Source organism: Mixophyes fleayi, chromosome 5, assembly GCF_038048845.1.
Source record: "Mixophyes fleayi isolate aMixFle1 chromosome 5, aMixFle1.hap1, whole genome shotgun sequence".
NCBI lineage: Eukaryota > Metazoa > Chordata > Amphibia > Anura > Limnodynastidae > Mixophyes > Mixophyes fleayi.
The window spans coordinates 8,086,654-8,112,329 of NC_134406.1; the positions used below are offsets into that span (position 1 = coordinate 8,086,654).

Here is a 25,676-nt window from a genome sequence, read left to right on the forward strand (position 1 = left end):
AGCAGTTCAGAGGAAGGCCTGCCTGCCTACAAACCTTGAAAACGGTGTTTTGACCAGCGTTCTACTGCTGTGTTAACCCACGCAGATGCCAAAGCAGGCCTGAAAGAGGCACATGCTGCCACGAAAATGAATTTAAAAACGGCCTTAACCTAATGGTCTGTACCATCCTTAAGAGTGGCTATGTTAGGACAAGGAATAGTAGTTACCTTAGCTAACCTTGTAACTGCAGCATCCACACGTGGAAGCACGTCTACCATTTAGCAAAAAACTTCAGGAGAAAAAGGATAAAGCGACTGCAGTCACCGAAATACTTGGAACTTGCTATCTGAGGAAGTCCAAGGCTCTGACAACAAATCTTCCAATAAGGAAGAAGCCAGGAAAAATATTTTTTTTTTTCTTTTCCGTGCAATGAGAGGAGCCTGTGCAACATGAGGAAGGTATGGTCTTTGAAAGCCGGCAGGCTGCGCGCCTGACTGACATGATGGTAGCTTTACGTGACAGACAGTCCAGGTGAAACTCAACATTGATATAACACCAGCTTTACCACGCATGGTTTTTCCCCTTCTGACATGTTAACAGATGGGACAAAACACAAACAAAACAGTGTAATTAAACACAATATAAATAACAAGCAGCCCACAAAACTGAACAGAAAGTGAGCCTGCAATACAGCCAATAAAAGCCCCAAAGAGTAAAAATTAACTTTTGAAAATAACAATCCCCAAACCTTTCTATCAGGACTCGGGACAGAAAAGGGGAGCTATAAAATGGCTGTTTATTCTGGTGTCTGCACACATAATATTGAGAGACTACCATAGAGGAAGTGTAATTAGAATAAACACCACTCCCCCCAGGGCCCAGCACTGAATTGGTAACAATCCAGTGCCTAGCAGGGCTTCACTATCTTAGTGACCCAGCCTGACCCTGTCTCCTGAGCTAAAAATAGAATCTCTTTTTTTTCATAGAATGACTGCTCCTAGTAAGAAGCAGCCTGCTCAGGGACACACTGCGGTTTTCTAGCCCTCTCTCTCAGCATTGTGCTGGGAGAGGGTTTCACTTACCTTCTGCCACCCCTCCACACGCAGTGTCTGCAGTCTGACTGTCAGATCAGGACGGACACAGCCTGCGGCGACTGTGCGCGGCTCCTAGGAGGGTGTAAAAACGTTGGGAGGGGGAGGCTGGCAACAGAGGCACCTCCGATCCCCCCCCCCCCCTCCATACAGCGCTTGCCGCATGCTGCAGATTCCTGCCATAAAATAATAAAAATAACAGAAGAAGGCTGCTGAGCAGCCCAGACACGGCCCTTTCACCGGGCACTTAACTAGACTGAGGCTGGACAGGAGGTGGGATATAGAGGGGGAGGAGCTAGGGCTTAGTTAAACAGAAGTTTAAAGTGCCAGTTCGCCCTGTCCCTACTCTATACCACAATGTCCTGGGTGTCCCCCAAAGGAAGACAGAAATATTTATTTACATGAAAACTTAACACATTTTGTTCCCATTGCCCACTGCTGCTTTTATAATCTTCAATATATATATTATTCGTGTTCAGATAATGTTGTGTACAGGAAATATCCGTGTGATGGTGACCACCTATCCCGATCACAGTGATTATTATTAATATACTGCAACATGAGGGTCTTGGATCAGACTGTGATATAATTGTGGATGACCGTCCAGTAAGGTGACCTCAATCAGATGCGCCTCCAACAACAGCTTGACAAGGAACGCTAGACTAAGGCAATCTTCTATGGGTAAGTATTGCATATATTTTAGTCCAACAGCTCAACCGGGGAAATCATTAAGGTCCAGACCGACACACAGTATTACTCCACCTCTCGTTTTCTGTTTAACCTGGATCTCTTACAGAAGACTCCGAAACGTTTAAGCTGACGCACTTTAGGCAGAAATCGGTTTACAAAACTTCTTTAAATGATTCATACAAAATAAAAAATATATATATAAAAATAATCCAGTAGGACTCAAAAATATTTATTTACCATTAAATTATACTGTACAACATCTTTTTATGAAGTCTATGATACAAGTGTGTAAAATACTTTATATACTTGTAAATAGTCACTAGTAAACCATATATTTATCAAAACTTGGAAAAGACGTTCTCTCCCATTAGAACTGGGACGTTGTAGAGAAAAATACACATTTATGAAAATAGACTTAAACAGTTTTACATGCCGTTCTATATTTTTGGAATTTCTGTGTTATCTTAGTAAATTGATTATTAAAGCTTTAATGTAGTCTATGTTCTTTCCTCCAGCGCCCCCTGGTGGGAGAAGAAACCAATGACGTAGACAACGAATGTTCAATTGACGCAACATCATGAACTTAAATATATTGAAAACTGAAATTTTGTAGAAATTTATGAAAATGTTTAAAAGTGATATTTACGTTTCCTTCAAGTTCCAAAACTGTGACGGATGAGTCTTCTAAACAGACATTAACAGAAACACAAAGTGATTTTATCACTACAAATTTTAACATTAATACAGGTATTCGGAAATAAAGGATTGGAAAATGAGGTATATGTAAAAGTGCATTTTCTAGACGTAAAAAAACATGTATTTTTGGACAAGTTTTTAATATACATTAAACGTAATGCTCCCAAAATAAATTGTGTTCTACACTTCTCATGTAACGCAAAATATTTTTTTGCCATTTATTTCAGAGCGTATTGTAGTTTGTAAAACCAATTTGTTTTACAGGTTTAAAAATTAGGTATTGACTTTGGAATTGCTGATAACATAAAAAAACCTCATGGTAAGCTTCAAAAGTAAGACGAAATAAATTGCAACAACATGTAGAAATCTTATCATTTGTGTCTTTAAAATAATGTTACTTAAAAAAAAAATAAGAAAATAATAAAACACTGACGGGAGTTTTGTCTAATTTTGTAGACGGAGTTCGGCAAAGATTTTCTGCTATTAATACGGAAAAAATTCCCCAAATGATAATCATCTTTTGAAGTCGTAGACAAAAATGACAAAATTGCAATTTGCCAAATTCAAAAAACGTGATCTATTCAATGTGTGCAAAACTGAAAATAGGTAGTGTAATTTTCTAAACATTGAAATATAAATAGCTTGGAGAAAGATTGCTGAAAATTAGTGAATAAATAGCAAAATGAAGGTTTCATTTCTAACCACATGTATAAATACTGTAGGGTGTATTTTCTAAACGTCCTTCTAAGTTCTTCCTGCCAATGGAATGGATATGTCGCTGCATTTACGATGTGTCGCTATATCCTTGTATCAAAGCCACGCCCCCAGTGACACCTCTGGCGCACAGACTGCCAGACGTCTCCCGCTAAGGACAGCGCGCCGGGCTCCGGACTACTATATATAGACAATTAGAGGATACATTTCTGGTGTTCCATTTACAACCAGCTTTGTCCATCCGCTGACATTTTCTCCACTGGGATATTAGCGGAGCCAAAATCATTGCACCTTGTAGTGATCAGACTATGGAATCTATAGGTCCTTCGTACTGTCTGTATATCTAATATAATGGTCTCTAGTGCACGGAACAGGATCCTCATTCTTATTTGTCCTTTCTTATTGCTAAATGAAGTTGATCCTATAATACAGGAGTGTTTTGCATTAACAAAGTTGCACATTTCCCTTTAAATTGGAGTAAGGTCCTTTAATAACGGGTAAAGATATTTGGTCATGTACCGTAGGTCCTAACAACCTACAGCACCGTCAACGCAAAGTACCGGTACTGTAACTGTTAACCGTGAGACAGGTTTCGGAATTTGACCAAAGTGACCTCTATTATTCAATACGTTCCCTAAAACTTAAGGAATTTCTTTCTTTCCAACAACTCCTGTTTGTTCACTGCCACTGACCATCCTGATCAAAGCCCAAACCGGAGGTGGAACCTAATCTTCTGCTCTTCAAGGCAGTTGTTGAGCAAGAGAAGAGAAACGCTTGACGTCTCCTTGGTATCATTCCACCTTCCAGATTGCCACCTTCCCCTCTTCCTCTCCAGATCCGCTTAGCACATATCGGTCCTCTGCAGAACATAGAGACTTCACTATATCAACATGTGCCACCAACTCCTTCTCCACAGTCATCTTCTCTGCATCAATGACGTAGATCTTCCCTTTGGATTTACCCTGGGATATTCCCTTGCTGCCAACCCAGATCTATGACAAAAACATAAGAGGTCTTATCAAGGAGAAACAGGTCATTTTCTTTCACACCCCAGAATTACCACACCCTGACATAGTAGAAGCTGGGAGGTTGGGTGCCTTGGACGGCCCCCCGCTCAGCTTCCATGATCCTTCACAATCACAGACGCAGCTCGTTCAATCAGCTTTCAAATAATAACCCAGTACAGAGATGTCTGTAGATAGACTGCCCACAGGCTGTGATTGGATGATCATGGTAGCTGGTCTCCGCTATTCTGTCTTCAGCCTGGCTGTCACCGTGACAGCCAGGCACCACGATCCGATCGCAGGGGTGGAGGAATCATTCCCCCTGCGATCATGTGATCTGTCACAGGCAGAGCACACGATTGCAGGGGGAATGAATCCTCCACCCCTGCGATCGGATCCTGGTGCCTGGCTGTCACGGTGACAGCCAGGCTGAAGACAGAATAGCGGAGACCAGCGGCGGGCCCCAGGTAAGTCTGTGCTGAGCTGTTGTACCGGGCCCCCTGGTGAGCCCGGGCCCGGCACAACAGTACTCCCCGTACCCCCCTGATGGCGGCCCTAATTGTGGACGGCGAGGGACCTAGGAGGATGGACGACCTTGAAGGACGAGGGACCTAAAAGGAAGGACGACCTAGGAGGACGGGGGACCTAGAAGGACGGGGGACCTAGGATGACGGGGACGAGGAAAGTAGGAGGACGGGGGACCTAGGTTGATGGAGGATGAGAGATCTAATGATAGAAAAATACATTGCATTTACTTCTAAAAAAAAAAATGCAAAGCTTTAAGCATGTTAAACACAGAGGTACATTTTTATGTCCTCTTTACACTCAATAGCTTTATGGCGTACTCAGAAAGAAGGTGGTTAAAAAACACTGTATATCGTATTTAATTATATCATAAACCTCTCCCCCACCCCCCTTCCCGGCACATTCACCATTTTCTATAAACAGATTTCATAACATCCAGAACCTTGTATGACTGACAGTTCAGACTGTCTTCTCTCTGATTACAATATTCCTTCTGAGCAGGTTCAATTACGTGGATCTATTATACAGGTACCAAGAAATACTGTTTGTGATTATTGCATTAAGTCACGTCTGCAGGGTCGCACAATGATAGATAATACAGTTACAGCGCACAGACTGGCCGCTACCTGCTGTTTGACTTTCAGCATGCAGGTGACGGCCGTACAGTCCTGCAGGCGGATCTTGTGAGGCGCTCGGGAGAAATTGCTCAGGTCAAAGACGCAGATCTCGTTGCAGTCCTTGCAGGAAACCCACAGCTGCCCCTTCTAGAACACAGCGGAGAAAACAGAGCGGTCAGAGACAAAGTCACATGCCCAGACCCTCCCCCACCAAGAGGACAACGCGTCACCTCGGACATCAGCTGGATGGAGTAAAAGGCTGAACTGATTTTGCGCAGGTTCTCGGTGATCTCCAGCTTGTTCCACGGCTGACCTCTCTTTCCAGTTACCAGGACGACGTCTTTTGTACCTGTGATAAAGGAAAATTATTACTTATGTCAATAACTACCTGTGTATGTATTGTATTATGAAGCGTTATTCTAGCCCAGTTTTATGCAGCTGTTGTGGAACTACAAGTCCCAGCATACCATGCCAGCCAGCAGTAGCTTTCCTCTATTCTACACAAATAAGACAAGGTCACTCCTAGCTCTGAGACATGTTCTCGACCTCAATAACCGGATGCACCTTGGCAAAATCATGTTGTGATGCGGGATAGGGGTTAACACGTGCGGACAGGTATAGAGTTGGGGGGTCATGTCCTAGCTCAACTCTAAATGTAGAATTAACCACATCATCACCTGACAGTATGCATGACAATGGATTTCCACCTTCAGATTGCTTTAATTTAGTGTCTTGTGCCCTCCTTTGTGGGACATACACAGTGCAGCCATTGAGTTGCACAGACAGAAGACTGGCATATGCCCATTACAGCTATGGTGGATTGGAACATGCTGGAGGGCGGGCGCTGTGCTACTCACAGTAGAGCAGAAGGTCATTGTTCATCTTCATAGACGTGATGTCCCGATACGGCAGCTGGAACCGGTAATGTATCTTTAAAGTGTTAACGTCCCAGGTGAAGACCACGCCATCCGCACTGCAGGAGTAGGCGATCCTGCACAGGAGACACGCAGGGCGGCGGGTGAGAGGCGCCATGTGGGGTGTAAACAACAACGAGGTAACAAAACAACCCTCCACAGCACCGGAAATAGGGTCTAATATTTATAACACATTACATAACTGCAAGATGTGGTCCTGTTCTCCTACCGTATTGCAAGAAATAATAATTGAAAATAACATCCCCAAAAATCTGACGTGACCCAGCACAGATTACCGGACACCCTGTTAGGAAATGTTTAAGTAAAACGTTCATTATAAGCTCTACATTATAACGTGTCCTGTCAGGATATCATGAATACATATAACTGGGATGCTACAAGTCCTTTATCCATCAACTTTATATTGATGCTAAGGGACTAATATTACAGTTCAGCCAGAGACACGCAGAGAAGACACAAGGCTGTTGAGCATTAACCTATGATATGCAGAAGACGCTCTTACTCTACAAATATCATTACTCAGAACTGGAGTATAATTGCACATTGATCTAGGCTCCGCTCAGCGCTGTCTGTGCGCAGAACTGATCATTACCTCCGCTGGCCGTGGCTGTTGTCCAGCACGATGTCCACTAGCTCCGCCCGGTGGTCACTCAGCTGTTTGTTACAGGACAAGCTGTGTGTGTTGATGATGTAGATAATGGAGTCGCTCGATCCGATCCATACCTGACTCTGTTCTATTCCCACCATGCACCTCTAGAGGGCGACACACGTCACATCTTACACACAGAGCAGGGTCAGACTACAGCTAAGGATGTCAAACTTAGATATATTGAAACCATGAAAAAAAGGAGGAGGGTGGGTTCCAGGGGGTTTTATTGGGGTCTGGGGGGGGAAATAATTCTATGCAATACTTATTTACTCTTCTCACGATTTACAGATCTCAGCTCACATGCTACTTTGAGGTACATGAAATGTGACAACCAATTTAAATAATCATAGGTAAATATAGCTGTAATGTTATACTTTACCTCTGTATAAAATACCCTCTATATAACGGACATCACAACAGATAAGAGTGCATTATAATGGTGCGCGTCCCCTGCTCACCAGTTTAGCGTTCCCCACTTTGAGGCAGTGTTGCTGGATGGACCAGGTGGAGGCGTTAAACACGACCACTTTCCCCTCGCCTAGGGCGCACCACAGTTTAGGGGAGTCGTCCTTTCCCGACGCATCGAGCTGACCTAGGGAAAAAAAAAACAGACAAATATAATCTGGTGTTCGTGTAATCTGACCTACACCGCCATATACTATTAGTATGTCCCAGTCATACACGCCTGGTAGTCAGGGCATATTACACGAGAAGCCCTGTACGCATGGGACCATTGTCTGCTATAATCACTAATAACGATCAGTTACACATCACAGGTCAGATCTATATGTAATTGTTTATATGTTACTTTACCAAGAATGACCAATGAGCCGCTGTATTACTTGGTGGTTGGTGAACAATGTAAAACTACCATCGATCAGGACTCTTTACTGGTTTATATTGTGATTGGACAACCCGTAACTCTCCAGCTGCTGTGGAACTACAACTCCCAGCATACCCGTGAGCCACTGTATAAACCAGGGACAAGAGATTTCATGTGGGTGCGTTCTATGAACCGGTGTCAGTAACTATACAGACGACATCACTATATTGCATGAAATAACTTGACAGCAAAGGGTAAGATTGGTGTTATATAATACACCAGTGACGTTAATATCAATATAAAGTGCTGTATATAATATCGGAGTTTTGATGTCATTATTTCAGTCTTCACAAGGCACCATCATGGTATATTATATATAAGGCACAATGCGCTCCCTACTGTAATTTATTATAGATAATAGAAGCCGACTCGGAGATCCACGACCTATATAAAAGCAGGTGACTTGTAATATCCTTATAATTTACAGGAGGGGGTAGTTTGCTGGTAGCAGATCCTCACCTGGTGTGTAGAGCAGAACATCCACTGACTGAGCCATGGTCTCCCCCATGGAGGGATTGATCCGGTGTTTCAGGGTCTCGGAAGTGGTCTTCGGAATCATCATCGGAACTACAGATCAATAGACCCCACAGGAAGGGGAGAAGGTCGTTACTGTCCATCCACCACATTGTAAAACATTCCGTTATAGGACAAAGCTGCGGTTACATTACTGAGCGCTGTCTTGTAGACTGGATCATACGCTGCGTGGTCATTATAACACAGCGCCGCTGATTGGAGGGCGACACATTCATCACACCCCCAGATCTCTGCTACTAAGATGTGGAATCACGGTTTCTACATATATCCTACTTTTCCCCAAACTATGCCACGTATTGCTGCTGTTAATGTACTGTAAATAAACGTGCAGCTTTAAGATTTATTAGAGAGCGATACAACACTTTATGGGGAAGACAGAGGCAGCTGTGGTAAGTACGCCGACCAACGCGTGATCTGCGATGTTACGTGGATTGACAATCAAATGATCCTTGAATTTGGGCTCAGTGAGGCCGGCAGAGCTTGTAAACAGATTGGGGGGGGGGGGGGTAGTTAATAGGCCGCGAGGGGATGCAACGCGTTTCCTGAATATAGCATGAAACAGAGTTATAAATAATCCAAGCTACATTCTGATACTATATTAGAATATTGTAGCTCCGTAAGGTGTCTAAATGTAATAGTAAAAATTCTTAAAATTTCACCAATTTTATTAAAATCTCCGCTCACTTGCTGGCTGTGACAGCTCCCCACACAATGATCCCATTCAACAAATAACAAAGCAGCTGGGTCTCTCTCGGTGTTGCGAGGAGATAACCATAGAGGCCAAACTCCAACCGCATTTATCAACACGTCCGATAAGATCCGAATCAACGTCAGATTATTACCACAGGTTAAACTCCGCCCAGCGCGCGGCCACATTACAATACAGCAACACTCAGCAATCTGTTGCTTACCTTCATTTTTCATCTTGTCGAAGTGAGAGAGTTTGGACGCAGCGTATATGGCCTTGGTGCTTTGTAGAGCACCGACAACGGCGTTCATGAGGAGGACGTTAGTCAGCGCTTCCTGCACATACTGAGGATCCTGCACAGTACAGGGGAAATGTCTGTCAGCAAAATCACCTCGCTAGAGACCCAGCTCTTTATAATTACTTCTAGAGCTTCTACTTCTATTAATTCTAGAGCTAAAACGTTTGGTCCAAAGCAGGGACTTGGAGGAGAAGAAAACCAAGATACGTGGCATCAACTAGTGAGTGAGACAGACGTCTATCTCCCAGTGAATGTCCTCGGACACGGGCTTCATGGTAAGTACATATATCCGCATTCCTCACATATTATAGGGGACAGAGGTACAATGTGGTGGCTGCAGACTATCCGACAACAAGGGCAGAAACAAGACTCAAGTAGACCACGAGCATGGACTATAAACTATCTAAACTGCACCCACTAACGGAAATGAATGGAAGGAAAACAGAGCATAGACCGACAAAATCCCGTTAACGGCTGTTCCAAATTGTACCAATAACTGAAATAATACATTGATCCTACAGATAATTCCCATAGACCAGAGATAGGCAACGGGTGGCTCGCCAACGGGTGTGGAACAACCTTTGCTTGGCAGAACTTCAGTCAACACTCCCACAACAAGTAGAGCCCCCGCGGCACAGACCTTGTGGCTGTCGGCCATCCTCCGCCCAGCCCACATCTCTTTGATCATGGCGTTCCACAGGTCACATTCCGTTTTCAGGTTGGCTTCAAACACATCTTTCCTGGAGGAGATTTTTATCCTGAGCGTTGGAATCCTTAGAAGCAGGAAGGCAGAGGTGGAGATCTTCACGTCCTACAGAAAAAGAGTAAAATAGTTCAAACGGTCAGGGCGGCTTCCCGAATGTGGCGGCTTTAAATCAACAAAAATGTGCGTTAGTCTGTTTTTTGTTTTTAAATACTTTTAAAGGATTATAAATAACTTTTACATGGAGAAAACTTTTTGAATTTGTCATGTTTAAATGCAAATGTGTAATTTAACATTTGTCTATTATTAAAACCCTGATTAAACTCAATTTTCTGGTATATTTAATAGCAAAATAAAAGCTAATTTTGTGGTATATTAAATTATACCCAACTCCTGTTAACTAGGTAAAAACTTTTGCAAAACATTTGAGAATTCTCAGAAAACAAAAACATTGAAAAAAAAAAAAAAATGTTTGCAACAATCTCTATACTTATACAATCTCAGTCTGTAAAGTTACATTCATTGGTGTAATACAGGGTCAGATATACTTGTAACAGGTGTAAAGCTAAACAAGTTTGTATTTAGAAACATATTGCAAAAAAGATATTACGTTACAATTTACACCAAATGTACTCTAGATAATATAACGGAATATAAAACATATTTATGGCCTTTCATTCTAGAAATCTTACATTACATGTTACATGTCTTCTATTACATGTCTATTACATGTTGATGTTTTTGTAACATGAAACAGCAACACATAAATTCATACTGAATCTCATCACAGTCCTAACACTTCAGCATAAATGCAGCGCAGAGACCGGTCTGACACCCCCATGTCTCACGTCCGCCCCGCGACCTCTCACCTCTATGTTTCTAAAGATGGCGATTTCCTCGTAACTCTGCCGCCCCTCTACCAGGAGGAAGAGCCGCTTCTGGGTCATGGCGATCTTGCCCACCCCCAGGTTGGTCTTTACTGAACTGGACAATTTGTACACAAACTCGTGCTGGTCCAGCTTCTTGGCCACGATACAGGGCAGATTAACCTCTTCCGCTTCCGCCTCCGTCTCCTTCCAGCAGGTGTAGAAATCCCGGAAGATGTCAGGATCGATCTGCTTCTGGTGACCTTGGGGGAAGAATCAGAAGGTGACGCGGTCAGACGGGGTCAAAGGAACTCTCCAAAAACGAGATTAAAATACAACTGCTGAACAATTTAATCATGGAATTAAAATTAAAATGATTGCAAGATAAAATGAATAGTAACCCCTTAATGTCTGGAGGAACACCGCCCTGGAGGACCAGACCAAATTTTCACTCTTTTGTACTTCACTGGGAAGCAACTCTTTAGTTCTAGAGTATAATATATTTTGTATTAATGTACAAAACTAAAGGATTTCACACACACCATAATTATTATTATTTTAATAAAAATTTATATAATTATATATATATATATATATATATATATATATATATATATATATATACACATATATATACACATATACATATATACACATATACATATATACACATATACATATACATATATACACACATTTTCCCTCCTGATGAAGTCCATTGCTTTCACGGACGAAACGCGTTGAGGAGTACTAGAGGTACAATATTTCCTGTTTTGGACTATGCGGTATTAATGTGGTGGGATTGCCGTGGAGATCTACCCGGTATTGACTGATTATTGTTCAATATACTTGAATGCATCCCAGATGATTATCGTAAAGAAACCTTTACATGAATTTTAAATCCGATTTTATGTAAGTGTGCTACTTACTTTTTATCATTAAATTTTGGAATATGCAGTATTACACTATTTGAGTTTTATTTGCCTATATGATGCTGAGGTTCCTGTTTTGACGAGACAATCCTTCTGTATGAGTGGCGATATTGGCAGCATTATAACAGCGCTGGAGACACCACTTATTGACGTATATATACCTTTCAAGTTCTTAATCTGGTACGCAGATACATTATTTTTGGTGATTTATTCCGTGGGATTGGATCTATCTAGTGTGTTTACACGTGTGCATATACCCAATTATCATTCTGGTTCTACTTTCTTGTTGGAGAGTTGTTTAATATTTCTGAGTGTGTACCTATTATAGCACACCTTACTGCCTAACCTATTGTGGTAATACACTATGTGGCGCCGTGTTTCCTTCATTCCTTTTTAGATATCCCAGACTCACCATCTGTTTTGGAACTGGCTGCCGCCTGTAAATTGGATTCTGTGTAACTATTTTTTCCAGTGACTTTACATACAGAACTGGGTTACGCGGCCCCTTGTTTGTGGTATCTGTTATTTGTATAATATATATATATATATATATATATATATATATATATATATATATATATATATATATATATATATATATATATATATATATATATATATATATATACACACACATACACACACACACACACTGTATTTCTGAATAAAACAAGAGAACCATTCAGTCTGAGATGCTTAACAATCATTGATTTGTAAAAGCACGATCCAGTATTCTGACATTTTATAGGACATTCTGCCACAAGAGGCGAATGTTCTTATAAAAAAAACAAAAACAACAAAGTACTGCAGATTAAAGCATCAATTCCACATAGTAGTTTTTTTTATTCAAACAGCAATTCATGTACCATTTTAATTTTCAACAGATGCTCATTTTTCTTAGCTATCCTTCTACAAATCATTATTGCATCTTCAAAATCACACTGGGGGGGCAGACAGGTAAGGCTGCCAGTCACACTCACAAACCCTTAGTCATGTTGTGGCAGTGGTGGTGGTGGTGGTGGGGGGGATGTTACAGTGCAATTAGAGCTCAGAGGGGTGTTCCAAAGCCTCTCTGCTCACTACATCATGCGCCACATGACTGTGGTTACCATGGTGGTCACATAACACTGTACGAAATTATAAATTACTAGCAGCCTGAAGAAACAAAGGAAAATGGTAATTACAAAACTGCTTCTTCTGTCTACCACAGTGATTTATGTTAAAAAAAAACAAAAGAAACAAAAAACACACCTGACATTGTCGTAGGATTTCTGCCTCAATAAATGAAAGCATAGCGACAACTGGTGGGTAATGGTGTGAGCCTACGTGCTTTACAGTTACCAAAAATGAGTAAAAGGCAATCTCCGACTTACCTACTGTTAGAGCATCAAACAAGCGGTTTATTGTATCAATGTCCTTAACAATTCCCGATTCCTGGATCCTCCTCACAAAATCCTCCAGATGGAGGTGTGTCCGGGGCAATTCAAACTTCTTGACGTGGTCGTCAGTCCGAGTCACTTCCCTTTCCTTGTCTAACACTTGGGTGAGGAGCCTCCTCAGTTCCGGCTTGCGGTCCGCCTGCTGACGGTCCGATTCTGGCAACAAGAGGACGACTTTCCTTACTAGTTCCACCGGGAAGATCCGCAGATCCGTTTTATACAGGTTCTGGAAGTCAGACAGAGCATTGAGCAGTTTGCCCTGCATCAGACACACTAGTCCTCGGAGGTAGTAGTACCGAGCCAGCAGAGCGGAGTTCTCGGGGGGCAGGCCGTTTATCTCTTTACTGAGAGAAGTGTTCAGCTCCGTGTAATACGTCTGAACGCAGCGCGGGACCAGGGGGAAGTGGACTTCTGGCAGCTTGAAAGTGGAAACAGACATCCCGGCTACTTTATGTCCTGTAACAGTACAAAGAGAACGTTTATACAAAGTGCTCTGTCCCAGATGTCCTGCACTCATTACAATGTTACCGGCTGGTCGTACATTCTATCACAAGTGATAGAGCATCAGTAGGTGGAGCCTGTTTATTGAGTACCTATCGAGAGACCGACAGATCGGACAGGTGCAAGTTCAGGTTTAACACGTTCTCCTCTCCTAGTTTTAATATAAAAATGATGAGCCTAGTTTATAAATACATTACAGGGTGTGGTCTGATCACCTAGATGTAGCTTCCTGTAGTAAGCTGGTTATTCTATCAGGCCGGGAGATATGTGAGCGTTAGGAGACAGCAGATTATTTTCCTGTAAAAATGCCAGTAAATTATTGCTTGCAAAAATAATATAGCAAACAACCCAAATGCCCGTTCTTTATATACATTACAGAACACACTAGAGCAGCAGCCTATGCACAGTATAGTCTGTGCCCCCCATTAAATATATTACATTGCCCCCACCAGAAAAACATTTTACACTGGGCTATGCCCCACAGGAAGAATTACAGCAGCCTGATACCAAGTACTCCCCATTCCCAGCGCACTATTAGAACAGGCTATTGACACTTGGCAATTAAAGACATAGGGCCGGATTCAGAGACGTTCACCAGTTTGTACATGTTCAGAAAGTGAACGTCTGTGACTGATGCAACTGCGGCTATTCAGACCTTCGAATTTTTGGCACTTACGTAGGTAGAGAGGTTCTACTGTAAGCAATGTACAGTAAGGGCCTCTCCAAACCATTACACAAGAATTCAGACTGGGACATAGACAAAGATATGACTTAAAAAGTTTTTATTTGCAGATGGTCAGTGGCAGGATAAGTAGCTGATGATAATGATAAAGAACACAAGGGCTGCTTGTAATTAAAGGTTTGCGAATGATTCACAGATGCTTATTGACACTTCAATAGTCGCTCAGCCCTAGGTTAGGATTTGCCGAGTGTGTTGTATCAAAAGTAAAAAATTATTATTTTGTGTGTGAATGACGGGTACCTGTCCCTGCTCTATTAGCCAGGTTAGTCAAGTTTAAATGATGCTTCATAGGAACTGTATTTGTAACATAAATGAGGTTTTGGTAGAGGTTTGTAAATTGGACGTAAGTGTCTGAGAGGTGCGGATGTTGTCCAGCGGATGCACCTTCAACGCTGAATACAGCGCACATATAGAGACGCTTGCATGCAGAGTAACGCTTATATTCCACTCTGAACCAAGAGAGAATGACATGTAACATTACAGGATTACAGGGGTGTATCAGCTGTGCGCTATGGTCGCGATTACACAACCCAAAAAGAAAGCATTGTGACATTTTTACAAAACAAAGCTGCTTGGGTAGAAAATTTGATCTTCTTGACAACTAGATGTAACACAGAACTGCTGGTGTGTAAACCTGATACAAATCCGACCTTTAAACCAACAATTGAAACAAACTATAATAAAATTTGTACGGCCTGTCCAAATCAGTTTGTGGATTTTATCCCAGCAAGACGTCATGTAAACGTCCCCAGCCCCCTCCTCACCGTTCTCCTGCTGGGGTCTCCTTAGCGAGAGTGGTCCTGGTGGGACGTCGGCCGTATTGATGTCCAGCAGATTGGGCATACTGATAACCAGCTTCTTGCTGAACATGTGCTCCGGCCGAAAACGCTTCAGTTTCTCAGTGGCTCGTCGGCGCTGGTTTTCAAAAAACAGACTTGACCTCCTGCAAACACCAGTGAAGTATTAGGAGCTGCTGTTCGCCCATAAATGTTCTCTTATAGGTCAATCAGAATACGTTAGGGGGTACAAGCTCTATAAACTTAATTATGATGATGATATTGAACATTTTGTTCTGACGTTACTCATAAGTTTGTTGCAGCCGATAAACAGCTTTTTAATAGTCGGCTAAACCTCTTCCTTTACACCATGTGCAACAGCTCCCCCTGCAGTTTATAAACCACTATAGAGATGAATCATATAATACAAACTATGTCAGAGATTTTTGGCAGTTTGCAAAATGAAAGCAAACACCCGATTGGCTGCTATAGGTTACAGTACCATTTCTGCGCATGTGTGTGTACAATTCTGTGCACTTATAGATCATATTAAAAATCCAATACATTACCCATCAATTTCAGAGGTTGTGTCCATCTCCACACGGGCAAAGTCGTCCATTCTCTTGTTCAGGCGAGCTTTAAGAAACGAGTGGAAGATGTACGTGCCCAGAACCTACAGGAATATACACAGAAATCATTATCTGGTCCTTTCAGAAGTCACCAATACATTCAGGAAGCAGCCCCCTCATGCTGTAATCAACTTAGATCCTGCTGCCCAGTCGCTGCACATTATATCCCTCTGGCCAATCTGCGCTTCCTGTGCTGTGATTCGCCCAATTACTTTACATACGCATTGATTGATGTCAACAAGATTTTTGGTCAATCAAATTTGTGGGTCATCAGTTTTACAGATGATAAATGCTGAAAATTTTGGTTTACTTACAGCTCCTCTCCTTCATTCGTATCTTTCCAATTCCGATTAACCCAAGTTAGATTTTACAGAGCATAAAGTATACACAGCACAATGCAGGCACCTGGTCGTGTCCCAGCCTATCCCCATGCAGCGTTCGATCACATGGTGCCAACCAGCCTCTCCTACATGCTGCCGCACCAGCCAATCCCCCAAGCTGCCTGTCACATGGTGCCATCAAGCCAATCCCCCAAGTCGCCTGTCACATGGTGCCACCCAGCCAATCCCCCATGCTGCCAGTCACATGGTGCCACCCAGCCAATCCCTCATGCTGCCAGTCACATGGTGCCACCCAGCCAATCCCCCATGCTGCCTGTCACATGGTGCCACCCAGCCAATCCCCCATGCTGCCTGTCACATGGTGCCACCCAGCCAATCCCCCATGCTGCCTGTCACATGGTGCCACCCAGCCCCTCCCACATGCTGCCACCCAGCCAATCCCTCAAGCTGCCTGTCACATACTGCCACCCAGCCCCTCCCACATGCTGCCACCCAGCCAATCCCTCAAGCTGCCTGTCACATGGTGCCACCCAGCCAATCCCAAGCTGCATCCTATGACAGATAGAACCCAATCAGGACACCAACGTGAGACATAGTTACCACTTCGCTTCCGCCCACTAAAAAATAAATAAGTCAAATGGGTAGAGGATATTAGACATAAATACCAGAAGTCTGAGTACAAAGGGGCCACATCCCCATCCTCGTGGGCAGGTTTCCACACGCTGGGGACACTGACCGAGTTTGGCACAATCACCTTTTTGTAGAACGGCTGGTCCTCTAGATGTCTGGTCTTCAGAAACTCCTCGCTGTTAAATACTCGGTGTTCATAATTAAGGTGGGCTTTCACATCCCTGCCAAGTATAGAGCAAGGAAGACATAAATCATAAATACGTGTGTTACATAGGACACCTCATTTTATTTACTTGTACCGTTTTTACAAGAACTATTCTGAGCATATTGTCCCTGTAACAAAATAACAAACACCTCTGACTTCCTGCTCTGCGGACTCCTCCTCTGGTCTCTTTAAAGTCCACCGTATATTTTTAAGGGGCACAAGTGCAAAATAGATCCAAAAGTTATTTTAGCAGCCATAACTGCGTCATTTGCCCGATGTCAGGAGGTTGAGCCAACAAGCGTAAGAAGTATTTTGTGCTAATCAGTCCTAACCCAACGACGTTGTGCGATGCCGCTGTGGGGACTGCCCGACCAAGGAAGAACAAGACATTTCCCCCGAAAAGCAACTAGTTGGATTCAGTCTATAACCAATGTGGTTGCATAGGGGCGATATATAACCCTTTGGGAACCCTCATAAAAAAAAAGTAAAGAAAAAAATTTTTTAAAATGTAGAACTAATCCACCTTTACTTAACTGAAAGACACATATAGCCCATGTATTGATAACCAGTATTACTTATAATATAGCAGCTGTAATTATAATAAAATATGAGCACATTAGTACTTGCTCAGTTTATCTCTTTTGGGAGTTATGTAGTTAGTTAAATTTGCAGGAGGGCGCCCACAACCCAACCGTCTTCTGGAAGATTTCTTTAAAGGGCCGCAAGCAGCTGGTTACAGACATTACACAGAAGCGACATACCGGAATATATCCACAATGAGCTGCAGGGCGATCTCCTGGATCTCGCTGTTCAGGTTTAGCTGCCACAGTCTCCTCCGCAGCCTCTGCTCCCCGATATCCAGCGATGATGAGCGATGAGACCGCTCCAGGTCGTAGTGCAGCTGCAGACTCTCCACCCTACGTAACAGCAGAGTAATAACGGACAGTAAGACTGGACAAGTAGGAACTTACTGATTTAAGGAAAACATGTTAATAACTTGGTAGTTTTTGCTTTTAAATACAAATCCATCCCTAGTAAATCAACAAGATAAAATTAAAATGCAAAGTTAATGTTTATTTTCAGTTTTGTTGGTACAGAAGCGTTGAAATGTAAATGGTGCCCGGAGCAACCAATGAAATTCTAGCTACCATTCATCGACTACATTCTAGATAAAGGATAGCTAGAATCTGATTGGTTGCTATGGGCAACACCTCCACTTTTGTAGAAAGATTTCATACATCTACCCCTGGAGCCACTGTGAGGGATATGGATTGCAATCTCCAAGACGCCGCTTTCCTCATGTGTGTAGTTATAGGTCAGACGTCTAAGAATACACCAGACCACACTGTACATGGGAGTGCGGGCTGCCCTGCGGACTGAAAATCGTAACCACAGCCACAGCCAACAAAGACCGCGTAGGGTGCGGAAACGACCTGCCGTGAAATCTCTGCCATGGCACCCCAAGTAGGGGGCAGACAGAGATGCAGACTCGATAACAGCAAGAAAGGGTATAATTGAGAAATAACTAATATCCAAGAACCTTAACCCAGTTCCAGCGACAATTAACAAACCGCTTCCCCACGTCAGAGCACTTCATTGGTAGTTATGGCAATGTATAATCACGACACCCTTACGGAGTCACTTACCTGCCCAAGAACGTCTCCGCAGCCTGTACGGGAATATCCGGAACATCAGACTCGTCTTCATCCACATTCAAGGAGTAGGAAATGATGCCGCTGTCAATGTTAATTAAGATCATATCTTCTGCTTCCTAGAAAGAGAAATACAAATAAGAAAGGTGAAAGTGGAATATAAGCTGGTATGGTGATTACAGTATAATGTACTATTATTATGATTAATCTTTATTTACAGGGCGCCACATGAGGTCCACAGCACCGTACAAGGGCAAACAACAACTGACAGGGTTAGAGCCACTGATAGAGGTGTATAGACAATGGAGGAGAGGAGACAATGGGCAGAGAGCCCAAGGAGGAGATGGGCAGTGTAGGGGTGAGCAAAGGTTATAGGTAATGAGAACAGGAGGTGAGTGGTCTTGAGAAACCGCTGTACAACCGACGACGAGGGGCCAGCCCTTGTGTGACCTGCATGGTCTAGTTTTCCACGGTAGATCTGTTTACAGAGAAAACAATTTATAGGGGGGGGGAGAGATTCAATTCAGAGCAAGACGGCTCTGGACCGTCCGCTGATACACGACATGCCAATGTTGTGGCAGGAATTTCCGCGATTACCGATAATCCTACCATAAGTGCGGACAATGTGCGCAGTCGTGATGTCCGTGCACACCATGTCGCTGCCAATTGAATCTCTCCAGTAATGTCTAAGAAATTAAGTCATGGACATGGGCAAAGTATATAACCAAGTAGCATCTTCAGTGTATGCAACAACATCAGGTATCATTAGCCGTTTCTCTGGCTGCTTTCAATACACAGCTATTGTGCAGCAAGTACAGGTACTGTCAAAGCAGAGATCTTAGAATCAATTTATCTTTTTCTACTTTAGTCCCAAAAACTAAGGTTTTTAAATGAGAATTTAAATTCTGTGTGTGTGTTTGATTCCGCTTTTAATTCCAATTTGGCCCAACCACTCCAGTTTACGTTTAATTTATCGCAGTCTCATAGGATGAGCAAAAAGTGTGACGTTAAAGTTAATGAGGTCAAATTTACTCCATAAATGTCACAGTTCTGACCCAATCATCATTAAAAGGACTCAGTAAATATAAAAAAGAAAAAGAAAAAAAAATTAAAAAGACTATTTTGCATATGTGACCATAAGACCAGGATCTTCAGCCTGGAGACAGACCCACAACCACCTGTCCATCACCACCTAGCAGAACATCTACCGATACAAGCCAATAATGAGGTTTATTCAAACATGTATTGATTAGGGATGTGGGTTAACTAGTATCGATACCACCCCCATGAAACCGTCAATGCCAACCATAAAACCAGCTAGACACATATAGAAGACATAAAGTATATTTATAGTTTGATGGATAACATCCCAAACGTCCAACCTTGCAGACTTCCACGTAGTGATCCAGGTGACAGCCCATGAGGAAGGTGGTCGGCGCCATGATGAAATCCAGCATGTGTCGCGACAAGATGGGCACAAACGTGTGCTGCCACTTGATGGGGTGGAGGAAACCCATGAAACACTCGGCAAGGAGAGTGAGCAAGGCCCAGTCCGACGAGAAGAGGACTATTCTCTGCTCGGTCAGGATACAGGCCATGATCTGAGGAACGAAGAGTAGGGTCAACGGTTACGATGATTATGGTGGCATCACATTTAAAGCACAGCATCGAATCGCTCCAAAATACATCACTCATATAACTAGAAGTAGATAATAAATCGCTGAGTTTTTAAAACGCAGACAGCGGTTTGGCCAAGTGTCCAAAGCACTCAGTGAAGACGTTAGAACGGATTTCCATTGGTTGTGTGAGCCGACCGTGTGACACAGAGCGTTCTAAGCGCTCATTCTAGGCACCGAGCTGTGGTCGCACTTCGCTTTACTTACTGCAATAAAATTGCTATCAAATTTAGCCATGAGCGCCGATTAAGCTGGTAACGTGCCCACACGTCACTATCCTTAGTGCCAACACTTGGTGACACCTACCTGTAACACCTGCTTAGGAGTGAAGCAGAGGAACGGAAGATGAAGATCCAAGTCGATTATTGGACTATCGGGATCCTTCCGTGATGGAAAAACGATCTGAAGAGGTTTCATGCTGAGCACCTAGGAAGAAAAGAGTCTGCGTCAGGACTTTTAATTTAGAAATTCACAAAGAGTTATAAAAAATAATACTAGGTCATTAACAATTCAGAGGCCACTTCGTTTAAATGTTGCTCTTCCACCACAAGACAGTAGAAACGCGAACTACATGTTGTGTGAACAGCTACTTTCAATTCAAGCAACGGGAATGATGAATTTAAAATAAAAACGATTATAAGATATTCTCAGCAAAATAAATAATTCATTTTAATTGAGTAAAATCTGGGAAAACACCCAACAAGGCCGCCCATGCGAATGGAAACAGAATTCTGTAACCCTTGAAATGTAAAACATCATCCATCAAATGTTACAGACGGACGTCAGCGACATTACATGTACGTCTGCCCAATGGTTACATTTCTCAGGTTATTTATTAACAACAGGTTCCGTCAAGAAGTGACAGACAGTGAAAGAAAATCTCTGATTGGTCGCTGTATTTGTACCTCTGAGCAGCATTGGTAAATACAGACTATAACAAGTCGCTTTGTGTGTGTCACAAGCACAAACAATTAGATTGGCAATTTGGCGCGAGGCGACGCGATGAGTTTCCGGAAGAGTCCACAGAGTCTCTACTAAAATCTCTGATCAAAGATTTCTGTGCCGTATTAGCCACCAAGGTGCCCAGTCGGACATTGAAGCGATATCCGGCAGCACCTCGCAGCCAGTTGTATCTACCCCTCTGACTCATACTGATGTATGTGACTATAGGTGTAACACACTGTTGTCATGATTACACATCTGAAATAATTATCCAAGAAATTGGCTTTATTACATATCAAGACTCAAACAAATAAAACCTCATTGCGCCAGACCGGACGATTAAATCTAGTCCCTGTGATAAAAGACACTGTTTTCTCCAAACCATGAGAACCTGCGTCGTAGAGGCAGCGCGGCAGCCATCTTGTGGCAGAACCAATCCTGATAAGAATGCAGCTGTCTAACTCACAGGGAGCCAGAACCAATGTCTTAGTCACGTCACTGGCTGTATTCTCCGGACTAGTGGTACAGCCCACAAAATGGCGGCTTCCACTGGGTGAATGTGACGGGTGCATGATAGAGCTGTAAGCAATGCAGATACTTTAACCAGTAACGCTTAGGAGAGATGGGCAGTCCAGACTAATCCCATCAGTAACTTATCTTTCCAATTTCATAAAACTGGAGCTAAGCAAAAAAAAAAGGTTTCAGTTTTACATGTTCTTCCTCTGCTGAACCACTCTGTCAGTCTCTACATTGGTTGCCTGTATTTCAACGAATCCAATATAAAATTCTTCTACTAACATACAAGGCCATCAACAAAATTGCACCGACATACATTTCCTTACTTGTCTCGAAATATCTCTCTACTCTACACCTCCGTTCTGCACAAGATCTACGTCTCTCCTCCACTCTCATCACATCCTCCCATTCCCGGTTACAGGACTTTTTTCGGGCTGCACCCACTTTGTGGAATTCCCTCCCTCGCACAGTAAGACTTTCCTCTAGTCTTCAAACCTTCAAGCATTCTCTGAAAACCCACCTCTTCAGACAAGGTTATGATATTCCTCAACCACCCTCTTACTCTCCCTAGATTACCCTATTACCACCCTCTACACAGCTAACACAAGACAACAACCCTCTGACCAACATAGTTGTGTGACTGATCACACAGCCCACTCAATACTTTTACCTTTGCATTCTAGCTGGTCCAGTGTGCAATATGATGTAGCACATGCCCTTGTGCTACAAACTCAAACTCCCATAGATTGTAAGCTTGTGAGCAGGGTTCTCTTACCTCTCTGTCTGTATGTATTACTCAGTATTGTATTATTAATGCTTGTTCCCAATTGTAAAGCGCTACGGAATTTGCTGGCGATATATAAATGTTGATGATGTGATCGGTTTCATTATACAGAGTTAAATCACATTTGAAGGATTATCTTACTTATAAGTAAATGTTTGTATATTTAAGAACACACCACAGGCCGGATTCAGCTTTGAACGCAACTAGCATTTTAGAAAACCTGCACGTAACTTGCACACACACGTATGCCCGTATTAAATTACGAGCTGACCTCAAGAAACGTTTCCATTTGGTTATACGCTACTTGCAGTATACAGACAGAACACAATGTAGGATACGCACATGAATATGTACAATGTAAACTCCCATCGGAACCAATGGGAAAAAAATATATATATATTTTTTATATGAAATTGAAAACTCTTAATAATATAATTTGTTTGTGAAATATGTGTTCAAACATTTTTTTTTCTTTTTACATGAAATACTTAAACTAGGAACAGCAGCAATCAATCCCCTGCAGTCAGAATCTGCTCATTCACCGATTAACAAACCGCAGTGTCTAAGATTAGCTCACGACCTTTATCAGCTTGTAGTAAATGTTAAAGGCTTCTGCTACCACATAACAGAAATATTTGTCATAAAACACATAAAAAAATTTTTTTTAAAACAACCAGGCATGTAATTCACAGAGTTACAGGATTTCAGGATATTTCTGCATGAGCTCCGTATTGGTTAAAAAAAAACAAACAAAAACAACCTCTTCTAGAGGCAACCGACAGTGCAAACAAATGCTAAGATGATTTGCTAAGAGAGCTTGTTTGAATGACCCTCTTACAGCATCTATCCAAAACAGGTATATCCTGAAAACCTGGACTGTTCGCTGTCCCAGAGGATATCTACAGAGAGAGAAAGAAATATCTTCCCCAGAGATAAATTCTATTATAAATATGTTTAGCGGTCCGTGAAAATCATTACCAGATGGAGGGGTCCTGGAGGTGGACTTGGTATAAGGGATAATTTTGCCGCAAATTCTTTAATACGTTCATCAAGTTCAGCAAATCTGCAGGATTTCAGCTGCACCAGGAGGCTGGAAATTGTGATAGATGTGAATTAAAACACACACAATAAAAAAAACAAACAACAATTGACAATTTCTCCACAAATTACAGATTTAATGACATTTTAAACTCTTCCTATCAGCACGTTGTCCCCAATGCTCTCTGTTCCCACTGGAACCATCGGCTGAATCAGGACAATGAGTGTCCGCAGGATCAAAGTTCTCAACAGCTCAATAAACAATTCGTTACAGCACATGCAGAGCTGCATAATTAATGTTCTACAACTCAAACAGACGCCACCTTCATTAAACAGCGTCTCCCATCCTGGCGAGGAGACTGAATTACATAACGTTACCGGCTGTAGGATCAAACACAGGGGGGAGCTGGTGACTTCCTATTTAGTTATTTATGTGGGGGTGCACAAGGAAGACGGCTTAATGTTGGGATGACTGACCAGGGGCCAATAAAGGGTGTTGTAGGGGGAGAAATCCTGAAATCTGCATTAATTTGCCCTCCAGGTACTATGATAAGAGGGAAAAAAAACTATTCCAACCGCACCAGGTACTGAATATCCTTTACAATAACTTGTATAAGATGCAGTAAGTACAATCCTGCACACAACTCGATCTGTCCAACTTGGGGCTCAGACGCCGTTTCTGTGCCGTCTTTAGACCACGGTGGTGGTAGATCAATGAATGGAGATCGACTGTACTGGACTTTAATCTATAACTGAAGCCACGGCACAGTAATGTCACAGCCCCTGGTCACACCCATATAGCTGTTGTATTATCCCCGCATGGACAAGATTGGGAATTGGTAGCAGCCGCGGGCGATGTCAGGGAGCAGAGGGGCGGGCAAGGGATCACTGCACTAGCTGGGAGGCAGCTGTACAAGCACCGACGAAGCAGAACTGAGCTTGGTACCATCCCTTGTGTGAGCTGCACAGTCTAGTTGTCCATGGCAGCTCTGTTTATTGAGGATGTCTAAGGAAAGAAGTCATTGACATGTGCAAAGTGTATTACCTAGCAGCAGCTTCAGTGTATGCAACGGCAGGCATCTGTACCCAGGTCTCTGGCTCTTTGCTGTTGTAGTGCAGATACAAGTACTGCTGAAGCAGAGATTTTACAACAGATTTCTCTTATTCTACTTCAGCTCGAAAACGAAGCTTTTTTTATATAATGATTTACATTTTTGTTGAGAGCCCAAATTGTTTTTTTAAGTTATAAGTTATACACTCATACTAAACGCAATTAAAATGGTCTTTAACATATCAGGATTCGTATTCATTATATCTCAAAAAATAAAATGGGTGAAAACATATTAAATTGTGTTACTTGTGAATTAAAATGTGTAGTATAAACTGCAATGCTGTGCGTCTCCTTTATTTATAGTATATGAAATTCCTATATTATGCATCTTATTATTTCTCACAATTAATGCTCCCTGTATAATTGGGTATGATGGAATTGTAGTTTTCAATGTCAAATCCATACAGCACATATAATATCTGTAAGATTTTAAATGAAGACCTTTTGTATTCAGGCATTTCAGTATATTTATCTCCTTAAATGTCAGAACAATTTATTAGCATGTAGGTTTTAGAATACACCCACTGATCATACTTACATGCGATAGTAATCTGATCTCTCCCTCCTACACACGGGGGCAGATTCCAAAGCATATACTACAGAATATCATTCATATATAGTTAGATTGGGATTGCACAAATAAGGTTCGTTATATTCTGGGAGCTGAAGTGAATCTCCGGTAATCCCAGACACGCGTTTCGCTAGTTATTAGGTTTCTCAAGGGAAACCAGAATAAAAAAAAAAGTCAGGAAATGTAAAATGACCGTTTGATTGTATTTTAATTCCAGGATAAATATGTAACTAAGTTGCACAAGGAATATAGAGCAAGCGAGAGACAGGTCTGTGCTTAGAGCCAGGTCTCACACCTGCTTGCTTTACGCTGAGGTTTT

The 25,676-nt window shown here is 42.3% G+C and overlaps 1 protein-coding gene across 1 annotated transcript in view; it reads right to left on the bottom strand.

Moving 5' to 3' along the window:
- Positions 1 to 1,973: 1,973 nt before the first annotated feature.
- The window catches only part of DENND3 (DENN domain containing 3), a 38,703-nt gene continuing 15,000 nt past the window's right edge, over positions 1,974 to 25,676 (bottom strand). The window contains exons 6-24 of the mRNA XM_075211659.1: positions 23,616 to 23,727; positions 20,702 to 20,821; positions 20,102 to 20,320; positions 18,714 to 18,838; positions 17,829 to 17,984; positions 16,987 to 17,083; positions 15,832 to 15,935; positions 15,251 to 15,429; positions 13,178 to 13,699; positions 10,876 to 11,135; positions 9,944 to 10,114; positions 9,229 to 9,358; positions 8,243 to 8,350; positions 7,359 to 7,492; positions 6,844 to 7,004; positions 6,174 to 6,307; positions 5,547 to 5,665; positions 5,326 to 5,463; positions 1,974 to 4,162 (exon numbers count right to left, since the gene is read on the bottom strand). Of these exons, the coding sequence (XP_075067760.1) occupies positions 3,962 to 4,162; positions 5,326 to 5,463; positions 5,547 to 5,665; positions 6,174 to 6,307; positions 6,844 to 7,004; positions 7,359 to 7,492; positions 8,243 to 8,350; positions 9,229 to 9,358; positions 9,944 to 10,114; positions 10,876 to 11,135; positions 13,178 to 13,699; positions 15,251 to 15,429; positions 15,832 to 15,935; positions 16,987 to 17,083; positions 17,829 to 17,984; positions 18,714 to 18,838; positions 20,102 to 20,320; positions 20,702 to 20,821; positions 23,616 to 23,727 (3,190 nt within the window). The 3' untranslated portion in view covers positions 1,974 to 3,961. The remainder of the gene's footprint in view (positions 4,163 to 5,325; positions 5,464 to 5,546; positions 5,666 to 6,173; positions 6,308 to 6,843; positions 7,005 to 7,358; positions 7,493 to 8,242; positions 8,351 to 9,228; positions 9,359 to 9,943; positions 10,115 to 10,875; positions 11,136 to 13,177; positions 13,700 to 15,250; positions 15,430 to 15,831; positions 15,936 to 16,986; positions 17,084 to 17,828; positions 17,985 to 18,713; positions 18,839 to 20,101; positions 20,321 to 20,701; positions 20,822 to 23,615; positions 23,728 to 25,676) is intronic.